General features: G+C 36.5%; 2 protein-coding genes across 2 annotated transcripts in view; one reads left to right on the top strand and one right to left on the bottom strand.

Moving 5' to 3' along the window:
* LOC126253636 (E3 SUMO-protein ligase NSE2-like) overlaps window positions 1-4,575 on the bottom strand; it is a 67,872-nt gene extending 63,297 nt beyond the window's left edge. Inside the window, exon 1 of the mRNA XM_049955122.1 lies at window positions 4,362-4,575. Coding sequence (XP_049811079.1) covers window positions 4,362-4,467 — 106 coding nt within the window. The 5' untranslated portion in view covers window positions 4,468-4,575. The remainder of the gene's footprint in view (window positions 1-4,361) is intronic.
* A 68-nt stretch (window positions 4,576-4,643) lies between these two features.
* The window catches only part of LOC126253637 (protein LSM12 homolog), a 28,725-nt gene continuing 21,206 nt past the window's right edge, over window positions 4,644-12,162 (top strand). Inside the window, exon 1 of the mRNA XM_049955124.1 lies at window positions 4,644-4,801. Within this exon, the coding sequence (XP_049811081.1) occupies window positions 4,669-4,801 (133 nt within the window). The 5' untranslated portion in view covers window positions 4,644-4,668. The remainder of the gene's footprint in view (window positions 4,802-12,162) is intronic.

Raw genomic sequence — 12,162 nt, 5'->3', positions numbered from 1 at the left:
TATGTAGAGTACCAATGGCACATTAATAAAAATTATGATACAGAAAAATACTTGGTTGCTGCAATCAGCCTATTGAATAAACATAAAACTACATTTGATGAAACAAAAAAATAGTGTTCCATGTAGAAATCTGAATGCGTGATAACAACTTTAAATGAGGCAGGTGCACAGAATGGCTCTCAACTGTTCTGATGCCAGACAAATTAAAGAAAACAGATCACCTAGGAAGAACATGTGGCAAAAAAAAAAAAAAAAAAAAAAAAAATGACACTTCAAGGAGTTGCTGGCACGGAAAACTAATAGAATAACCTCAAAAGAGGTGTAGTAAATGCAGCATAAAAAGTATAAGGACCAATAAGGAAAGCCATTCAAAGTAGATGCCAACAAGGAATTAACAAACAGATGCCAACAAGGAATTAACAAACAACTAAAATTCAATAATGCTGTAAGTGAACATCAATAATATAAATCACGAGAAGTGAAATTATTGAGAAATAAATATTGTGCACATTGTGTCAGAATCATGGCCAGTGACCAACATGTGTTCCCTTTGCTAAAGTGGAAACAAAACAGCAGTGAATGGTTAGGGTTGTACTACCTTAATATATCACAGAAGTATGCCAAACTCTGCCAACCATAAAGGTTGGCAACTGTTTTTTGGGACAATAAGGCAACCTTGTTTGTGGATGTTGTGCTGTGGAAGGATAATTAATTCTCAAGCCTACTATGAGACATTCAGAAAAAAGAGAAGATCCATTCAAAACAAGTGCCATGGTTTCTCAACTACTGGTGGTTTGTTTTGCAAGACACTATCTGGCGAACACTAAAGTATTGTGCCAGTTCAAATGTCATGTTTTTGGACGTATGCCCTACAGATCCTAGTTTGCTCCCAGTGATTTCCACTTTCTTATGCACATGAGAAAATGGCTTGGCTCATAACACTTTGGCTCCGAGGAACAATTCCTAGGTTTTTCATGGGTTGGCTGCAATTTCAGGTGGCACAATTTTGTGCAGAGAAAATTTGTCAACTCATTAAAAAGGTATGGCAAAAGTTTAAATCCAAATGGTGACATTGTACTAAAATGATATACAGAAATAAAGGTATTGTTTTCAGATTTTTATAATACATTTCCTTCAACTATTGTTATTTTTCATTCACAGTCTAACAAAGATTACCTTCTGGATAGCCTCCCTAGAATAGCTAATAATGAAAAGCTGGAAATACATCATGAGATGGAAAAAAAATTGAAACACAGTAACCCAAATGCTGTACATAGACTTCTGAACAAACATTTTTAGAAGCACAGCAATTAAAAATAAGAAAGATTAAACAGAAATGAAATAGCATAAAGTGTGAGAAAATGGAAAAAGTGTCCACAAAAGCTTCATAGTTGCCCAGGGGAAATTATTACACTGCACTAGGGGATGACAGAGGCAGTGAATTCATATTTATGAATTTCAAAAATCTTTGCATTAAATATGAAGTTATAGATCTTCAATTTTTGATGAACCACCATCCTCATTCTTATGGACACTAGAGCAAGAATTATACAAGCTCATGAAGGGAAGAGTTCCAGCATGTTTTGGGGGAGTAGAGGCTTAATACATTTCCTAAGAAAGCAAGAGCAGATATATGTGAAAACTATCCCAGAATTAACCTGGTACAACATGCGTCAAGAACGATTACCAGAGTACTTTATCAAAGACAGGAATATGATACTGAAAGTAGATAAAGAGGGGAATAACTTTGTTCCAGTAGAAGTAGGAGCATTCAAGATATAATTTCAGTACTATGGCTAACAATAACGGGCAGATTTAGAGAAAAACAGAAACAAACACTGTATTCATATATATGAAATGATCGTATGGCATTGTTGGCCGGGAGGCCCCTTGCGGAGAAGTTCGGCCGCCGTATCGCAAGTCCTTTTTAGTTGACGCCACTTCGGCGACTTGCACGTCAATGATGATGAACACACAACACCCAGTCATCACGAGGTAGAGAAAATCTCTGACCCCGCCGGGAATCGAACCCGGGACCCCGTGCGCAGGAAGCGAGAACGCTACCGCAAGGACACGAGCTGCGGACTCTATTCATATATATGGAGCTGGCTTTTGAAAATGTGGACTGGAATAAAATGATTCCCATTCTTGGGCACTGCAGCATCAACTACAGAGAAAGAAGGTGGATCCATCCTCTGCAAATGGAGCAAATCAAAATAGTATTTCCGAGATGGTCAAGAGACCTATTCAATACTAATCATTGGCTTTGGCCACTGATGTGAATGGCTGCTTTGATGCCACCTGTTGATACATATTTTCAGTCATTGTTAGTTGGCAAAGCCATTAAATATAAAAGGAAGAAACCTTGTGGTGAGAGACTTATCTGTAATTAACCCTTAAGTCTATTTTAGGTACGAAAGTGCCTGTTTGGCAGTGAGTTGGCAAAGCTAATGGACGCGAAAGCAAAAAGCCTGTTGTGGTGATAGGCTGATTTGTACCTTAGCCCAATATCAATATTGGGTTGGAGGGTGAAAATTTCATTGCAAGTTGGCGAAGCCAACAAAAAGCAGACAACTTGGTTGTTGTGACAGACTGATCTGTAGCTTAGCCTGCTTGGGGAGGGAGGGGGATCACCTTTTAATCACATTATAGTCCCCACTTTCTTTACAATGTTTGTCATGTTGCTTTGTCACTGGTCAAAGCCAATGACTAGTACTAAATAATCCTCTTTATCTCTCTGACAAAGGGGTGCAACATGACACTATTAGGGAAGGAGTAAGGCTGGAGCACTTACCACCACCACTGATATTTAACTTGCATACTGAAGAAGCAACAACTGAAGAACTAATTCAATTAAAGAATTGTTTGTCACAGGCAGCAAAACTGCACGACATAACGGACTGATAATATGACATGTTCAAAAGTGAAAAGGAATCAAGTTGATTGGTTGAATTAAATCGAATGCGTGCTAGCAGAAGTTTATAATACGCACATAAAGAAAAAGCAAACTACTCTCATGGTGCACTCAGCTGATGGACATGCCGAATGGCTAAATGTTAAATTTATGCACAAGAGGATACACGAAAGATGTAATAGCTAGCCTCAAACGAAAACAGTTGCTAAAATCCAATAATGCTGCTTGTCCACCAATAAAATGGGGGCACAAAAGAAAATGATACAGCATTGTGGATTATTAATCTTCTTGAAGACACCAGGTGCTTTAAAGAAATACATAATGACTACACCTATTATCAAAATGACAAATCCTAATTTTACTGAGAGAGTCAGAAGGGAGGAGGAAGATGTATATATTTCAATAAGTTTATGTGAGATGCTTCTATGATTTCAGAAGTTGTTACCTTTTAACTGGAAACATGTACCATATAATGAGTGAATGTAAAAAAACTTACTTTACACATACATATTTGAGAATGTGTGAAAGAGGAAAATTACAGGGCAAAACTTGTTGACAAGTTAGTAAACGGGTTGTATGCCATTGCCGCTAAAAAAATGAATATTTGACATGAGGGTTTAACCTCCTTAAGCTGTTACTAATCTGAGAGAAGAGATTTGTTAACACTTTTATGGAATCAATGACTTGGAATGTATGTTTTATAGCAACTAATGAGTTAACTTGAAAAATAGTACCCAACAGAGCTTGCAAAAGGGATACAGAATATGGATGGGAACTACTGATGGTATTAAAAAAAAAAATAAAAATAATAATAATAATAATAATAATAATAATAATAAAAACACATGGCACGGAATGTTATGTGCATGATGATACAAAAATCATAACATTTAAATTTTCTGCCGTCACAGTATGTGTTGTGTGATTTCATCAATGATTTTCGCTGCTAATTACACCTAATACAAAAAATGACGCGTATAAAGATGTAGAACTATACCATATTGGTCTGATGATTGTTGACTTTTATTTTTGTTGTTGGTCTTCCACTTAAACATACAGAACCTACATAGTTTTTTTTTTGTGTGTGTGAGTGTGGGGGGGGGGGGGGTCGCTAGTTCTCTAACTCGCATTTGGACTGTTATAATTTTCAAGAACGCAGGAGGAATTGCGAAAATGTTCCACGACTACGTTTCGACTGGTGTTTTAACCTATGTGAAGATCTGAGTTCCTGGGACGAGTCTACTAGCATGATTATGTCGACTAAAACTGTGTATTGGAGCAATACACTGTGCCGGTGTCATACATTTAGGGCAGACCGTAAACACAAGGTATAATTAGCAACTGACAGCCCACATGCTTGTTTCACACCAGATTCTCAACGATTTTATATACCGCAAGGGCTTATGACACTTGAAACAAAGGGTTTCCGAAAAATGAGTAACATTACCTTGAAAGTAAACAGGGACGGGTTCGCTTAAAGTAATCAAATATTCCATAAACCGATTCTTGTGTGTCTGCCATTCTTCTTCGAATTCCCTCAAGTATGCCGCCATTATTAACTTATGCCTTATAGCTTCCTTATCCTTTGTTTACATATTAAGCGCTTGCATTCAAAACACGAAACTCGCCATAGATATTGCACCAAATCGTAACATCTTCTTCCGTATTTGTAGATTCGTAATGGTAGCCCTGGAAAGCTTTCTAGTACTCAACAGTTAACAACACTGTAGCGACGTGATAGCAAACAAGAGAAGATGAGACAGAATATGGCAGGAGTGAACGAATGGTTCGGTATTGGGAGTATAGTGGTCTGTAAAACATGTTACAACAAAGAAATTGAAGGAGAAGTGCTGGCATTTGATCCAACAACAAAAATGTTAATTCTGAGTATCCTTTTAGTGATTTAAGAGCGCGTTAATTGAGAATGATAGTTTTTTCTCATACTGTTACTGTTCTCTGCAGTTGATCGCGCGTGTTTGTTGAAAGTTTGTAGGCTAGTTTGTATTGTACACAAAACGGAAATGTTTGTTACTGTGCGCCAGATAGTTGTGCTGTGAATAGTGACGAAATCTGTGGGTTCCCTCTTTTGTTGCTTGCTGCTGCTGTGTTTATTACGGTGCGATTTAATCAGAGTAATAGCAGAAGATAACATTCTCGAATAACAAAAGAAATAAAATCAGCCCTGCAGCAAAATCACTGGCAAATACAGACATAGTAACATGATTCGATAAAAGAATATGTTTTTGTTTGTCTGCTGATGCTTTACGAACCAGTTTATATGTTGATTTGCATTTTTTCCTTGTGTCTTTAAAGGAGAAGTCATATGAAATATTAATTTTTATCTTTAATCATACAGTAACTCATCAGGGACACGACACGCGTCGTTCCTGTAGTCGATTCAGAATAAGACAAGACAAGATTTAGTTTGTATTTGGCTAGAGTGCTGTATAAACACGGATGCCTTTTATGTATGGATGAATTGAAATGGGAATTACTTTTCTGTAAGCTGTTGGTAGTGGTCCCTGTAGGTGTTCAGATGTTGCAGAGTAATGTTTCAATAGAAATAGTAGTGTTTTTATCTTAGTACATACATTTTTCATGCTACTTTAAAGCATTGATTTAATGACAGTTCATAATTAAGTCCTAGATAATAGAATTAGGCAAATTATATTATGCCCTCTGTCGTTTTAACATCTCACAGAATAATATTATAATAGTTAGAAGTGGGTGTATATTCTCATTTTCTGAATATAGTATTATTTCATTTACATTCTTACTTTGGTTGGTGAAATGTATACTGTTATCAAGCTTTCAAGTTTACCTGTACATTATCTCAGTAACATTTAATACTGATAATGTTCTGCTGTCTTAATATGGGGTCAGTTCATCCCCATACTTTTATTCTACATTCCTCATATCCTACCCAGTGATCTCTGTCATTATTTTAGACCATTTCCTCCCTCAGTCTTATGTTGCCATGGATTTAATTCTTATTTCTGTACTTTGTGTGTACATTGTATTTGTACACACACACACACACACACACACACACACATTGGCTATATATATGAGATGGCTTCTGTGTTTAGTCTGTACTTTTTATATTTGTTGTGATCTTCTCATTTGTATGCCTGTTGGGATATATTTTTTGCTATTTTGACAAGCAGTTAGGTGAATGTGTGTAAGCCTACCTTGAATCCACATACTATTATGATGTGGAACATGCCAGTTGAGTCACAAAAACTACATAGTTTTGTAATCTTTATGTGGCAGTGAGTATGGGTTCCAACTCAAATACATATTTGGATTGCAGGTAACATTTTCATGTGATACATTTGCTTTCCCTCAAGTCATTTTCTCAGTATAAGAAACAGAACTATGTCAACATGAGAGCAAATAGTGGCTGGTGAAATGTTTAGGAGTACTTACAATGCACTTTTACTTTGCATTAGCCCTTATGTGAGAGGTATAGTGTCATTGTGTAAGAACACAGTTTTTTTACATTCATCTTCAGCAACAGCACGCAATGCGAATGGTACTGTAATATTGTCTTATAAGACTTTATTGTATTGCCACTATCCAAATAGTAAAATATGATGGAAACACTTATCTGACTTATCAGCTATCAACACTATTCCTCTTAGCAAAATAGTTTTGGTTCTGTATATGTGCACTCCCTGTGTTGCCACCATTCTGCTTTAACTGCAGTTGTGTTTTTCAATGGGAAGGTTATTTTTGAATTATTTATTTGCACAGTAAAATACCATTGATGGAGAAACACTGTTTAGGAACATATACTTTAATGAGTGCACAGCTGAACAAATATTTTTGTTTGCTGACAGCAATCTTGAACACACCACCACCTCAAAGCACTATGCATGGAACTTTATTTTGTTAAGTCATTCAGTTTCTGGAATTTATTTTTAATGAGAGACTTGTTCGATAAACATTTATTCAGTACACAAATAGTTTACTGTAATGTCCTCTTGTTTTATATGATACCTAATAAAATGGTGCCTCATATTAATGAACTTGGATTGCACACTTGTTATTTGGTTCTGAGCTAATTTTGTAGTGCTCTTGTTGTTGTAAGACACATAGGTCAGCACAATAATTGTATGTGGCTCAGTTTCACCTATTGGATTCCTTGAAAATATCACTTTTTGTATGGTGAAAGACAATGCATATACTCAGTGTCATCAGGAATCAAAGGCACTATTCTTTGCTCCTTGCAAGACTAGGGTATTGGTATTCCCATCAACTTGAAACAGGTATTTGTAATAGAATGCCAGTTATACAGTTAATTTCCCAATCTGCTTCACTGTAACACTCCAGATTCTAGGTTCTTGTCTTACATTACCTTAATTTGTAATCAACAATTCCTTTGAAATATCTGAATGTTCTTTTAACAGCAACCCAATGTTTAATTTTAGGGTCTTTGTAAAATTTGCTGACAATATTAGTTGCAAAGGCAGTATCTGACCTGGAAGTTTGAGCTAATTATAAAAGACTTCCCACTGCCTCCAAGTAAGATACTGCACTTCCTTTGTACACCTTTTATCATCTCTACTACTGACAATTAACAGAAGCAAAACGAGGATAATGGAATGTAGTCGAATTAAGTCAGGTGATGCTGAGGGAATTAGATTAGGAAATGAGACACTTAAAGTAGTTAAGGAGTTTTGCTATTTGGGGAGTAAAATAACTGATGATGGTCGAAGTAGAGAGGATATAAAATGTAGACTGGCAATGGGAAGGAAAGCGTTTCTGAAGATGAGAAATTTGTTAACATCGAGTATAGATTTAAGTGTCAGGAAGTCTTTTCTGAAAGTATTTGTGGGAAGTGTAGCCATGTATGGAAGTGAAACATGGACGATAAATAGTTTAGACAAGAAGAGAATAGAAGCTTTTGAAATGTGGTGCTACAGAAGAATGCTGAAGATTAGATGGGTAGATCATATAACTAATGAGGAGGTATTGAATAGAATTGGGAAGAAGAGGAGTTTGTAGCACAACTTGACTAGAAGAAGGGATCAGTTGGTAGGACATGTTCTGAGGCATTAAGGGACCACCGGTTTAGTATTGGAGGGCAGCGTGGAAGGTAAAAATCGTAGAGGGAGACCAAGAGATGAATACACGAAGCAGATCCAGAAGGATGTAGGTTGTAGTAGGCACTGGGAGATGAAGAAGCTTGCACAGGATAGAGTAGCATGGAGAGCTGCATCAAACCAGTCTCAGGACTGAAGACAACAACAACTACAACAACAACAACTACTACTACTACTACTACTACTACTACTACTACTACTACTACTACTACTGACATCTTCACTCTCAGTTCCACAGGTGTGGAAACTGGCTTACAATCCTTCATTCCAAATTTTTGTCAAATAGTCTCTTTGTGTAGGCTACATTGATTGGTCAATTGACAATAGTTCTCCATTGTCACTTCTTATGGTCTTCATAGAGAGATACTGTTTCACTTCACCTAAAACATGCATATCGAATTCATACTGAAGTTGTTTCTGGAAACTGTTTATTGAGCTTCCACTTTTTGTCAGAATAAAAATATCATCAACCAATATGGCCAAAATTACAGTTTATTTTTCATTTCTTCTGTGATACGCACCAGGATCAGCTGCTCACTGATTGTTATTCATCCTTGCTTATGTTTTATGTAAGCACTGATTGCAACGCCAAATTTTATTCTCTTCTTGAGGAGTTTTCTTGGCTTCCTCAGGTGGAATCATAAAAATTTCTCCCTCCAGTTCTCCATCAAGAAATGCGGTCTTGGCGTCCATGTGGTGGATTAATAAATTTTATTTTACAGCAGCAGAAGATATCTTACAAAGCATATTTCGCTGCGAGTGAGAATGTTTCTTTATAGCCTGTGTCCTCTGTCTGAGACCAGCATTAAACTAACAGACGAGCTTTAAAATGTGGTTTTACTTCTGGGATTTTAGTACTAAAGACCCATCTCACACAGAATGGTTTCTTTCCTTGTGGTGCATCAACCAATTCAGAAATATCATTTTGGGAAAAAGACTTTAATTCCTTTTCTATGGCTTTCTTCCAGTTAACGTGCATTTGGGCAGGCCAAGGCTTCTTCAACAGTAAGAGGTTCATTGTTGAATGTTTTAGCGGCCTTGTACATCTCATAACCTGAATACAGCTTAAGTTTTATTATTTCTGATGAAGACCATAAAGTTACCTCGTCTGCTGCTGGAGTTTCCTGGATCTCATTATCCATTTCAGTGTTGATAAACATGTCTAATTGTTCTTGAACAACTTTTTCAGTTTCTCCAGTTTCTAAATTTAGTGGTTCCTTTGCATGTTCATGCATGTCTTCATCTGTAACCTTTGGAAACTTCACAGTATCCAAAATATATGATTTAGAGACATTTCTTCCAATTTTTACAGCAACTTGTATATGGCCATATATCAGAAAAATCCTTTAGATTGTCAAGATCAGGGTTCTTTCCAGTCCAAGCTTCGTATGGAGTTTAGTTTGGAACAGCTTTAGTAGATGATCTGTTATTTAGAAACACTGCAGTTGATACTGCTTCTGCCCAACAACATTTTGGTAAAGCTGCATCCTTTAACACACTCTTTGCTCCCTCTGCAGTTGTTCTGTTATCCCGTTCTGCTACTCTGTTTTGAGCAGAATTATAGCAAATTATAGATTGCTGTCAGATTTCAAATTCATTCAATTGTTGCCTGAACTGTTTATTGACATATTCGGTATCAGTGGCTGATCTGATAACTTTTATCTTCTTACCAGTCTGTCTTTCAACCATGGTGCAAAAACCGGCAAATATTTTGCTCAATTTGTGGTTCTAAGAATATAAGTGTGGGTGTATCTCAAAAAGTTGCCAATCAAGGTAAGGAAATAACAACTGTACCCTATAGATTCTTCTTCCATGTGCCCACAAACGTCTGTCTGTATTAGCTGTTAAAGCTTGGCAGATCTATATTTAGTTATTTTTAAACAGTAATCTTACTTGAAGCCATGTCTCCGCAATATTCTTTCTTTCAGGAGTGCTAGTTCTGCAAGGTTCGCAGGAGAGCTTCTGTAAAGTTTGGAAGGTAGGAGACGGAGGTACTGGCAGAAGTAAAGCTGTGAGGATGGGGTGTGAGTCGTGCTTGGGTAGCTCAGTTGTTAGAGCCACTTGCCCGCGAAAGGCAAAGGTCCTGAGTTCGAGTCTCGGTCTGGCACACAGTTTTAATCTGCCAGGAAGTTTCAGTAATCTTACTTGTTTTCCTTGTACGCAAATTTCACAAGGTAAGTTAACAACTGTTACATTCCTTTATCCCCATTGCCATACTTTTTAACAAGGTCATACTTTTCCCATTAAGATGTCGGAGTCTTCAGTGCCATAAAAAGTTTTTGTTGAATATACTGAATAACTATTTCCAACTCAAAGAATGTTTAATTTATGTATACCCCTTTCTTTACTTGCTGTGGCTATCCTGCTGCTGCTCTGATCGATTATTTCTGCACCATTTAAATCAGACATTACCTTGTTGCCCTTATTCACTAACTAAAAGCAAATTTGTAGCAACATTTTTCACATAATGTGCATCAAGTGCTGTAATATCTTATGATTCTCCTTTAACTTTTCAGTTAAAGTTTACCTTTCCTGCCAGTTTACATTGTAACAGAGAACCATCCACTGCTGAAACACCAATATTTGTTTTTGGGAATCCAGGGACCAGACTACTCTTAATTTCAGTTTTACCATAAGAAAAATATGCAGTACGTGCCTTACCTTTATTGCTTGGATTGCTTGCCTTCCCTTCTGGATTTTTTGAAAACTCACTTTTTTTCTTGTGTAGCCTACTTATTTTTTCTATGCAGTACAATGCAAAATGTCCCATTCCTTGGCATTTATAACATCAAGTACATATCTTCTGTTTGTACTTTCAACATAAAGTGGTTTCCTTGTCCTGGATGGGATATTCTTGTACATTTGTAACTTCTAGTAATTCCTGACTATTATACTGTCACCTGTATTTGGTAGCCCTGAACTGTCTAAGCCCATTATCATGGGGGAATGCATATAAGTTAATCCCACTAGAAACAAGGTACTAGTCTTTTTCAGCAATATCGAATCCAATATTTCTTACACTATTTGAAGTGTAGGTGATTTTGTTTACGTAATCAACAACATTTTTATATTCATATAATTGTGTGGTAGTGAGCTCTCTTAGCAAACCCACTGTCCTAATTAAACCTCAGCCTTCAAAAGCTCTTCTTAGATTGTCTCACACTTCCTCTGCTGTGCTGTCAATTTCCATATGAACGTAATTTACAGGATCGACTAGAATAATTAATTTGCATTTTGCCTTGCGATCTTTGTCTGGAAATCTAAATCTGTGACTTTAAGGACCCATCAATGATATCTCAAAGATCATCCAACTGTAGGTAAGCTTCTACTGTGCAAACATCCAAATTGCATAATTCTCTCAACCCATGAGCTTCTCAATCTGCGGTATTTGGGCAGAAGCCATGTATGCAGTTGCAATATAATTACTGTAAATTACAAGCTACTCACAAACAATATTAAGTTTTCACCATTTACTAGTCAAACTTTTTCAATTCAATCTTTCCGGACGCATAACTTGTTGGATTTGATCAGTAACATAATTTTGATCAAGAAAAACTATTCAGGAACATATCTTTTATAATATTTAATGTGTTCTCAGCTGTACTCAAAGGCATATTACACAGAACATGTAGCATATATATCTGAGAATGCGTGTAATAGGTGAAGAGATTGTACACGATAGCTCATTGCTGACATAACAAGTATTTCACTATTAAGTGCCAACATTTGTGCTTCAACTTTTTAAAACCTGAGTTTGCAGATTCCTTAAAAGTAAACACCCACTGTGTACTCAATTTTTTTATAATGTGTGGAAGTTAAATCAGAATATAAGTTATCCAATTATATAACTTGCCTACAATTTCACCAATCCTTTGAATCTTAACGTGAGTGTCTTCTGACAAAATGCTATTGATTATTATCAACAATTTCGTCAGAAAAAAATATACATGGGTATCAAACAATCCAAATCAGCAGTGCTCATACAGCCACACTTACATTTATTTCGTTGAACAGAAAGGTCTTGAGTGTGGGTGCAATACCCCCCACCCTGAATTAACTTGTTACATATCAGTTTGCATCTCGGACAAACTGTTAATATTTTTTAAAATACAATTGCTTTTCTCATTTCATAATACTAGT

The sequence above is a fragment of the Schistocerca nitens genome, chromosome 4 (genome assembly GCF_023898315.1).
Source record: "Schistocerca nitens isolate TAMUIC-IGC-003100 chromosome 4, iqSchNite1.1, whole genome shotgun sequence".
NCBI classification, from domain to species: domain Eukaryota; kingdom Metazoa; phylum Arthropoda; class Insecta; order Orthoptera; family Acrididae; genus Schistocerca; species Schistocerca nitens.
The sequence above is the reverse complement of the archived record's forward strand: the minus strand, read 5'-3'. Positions and strand labels throughout refer to the sequence as shown.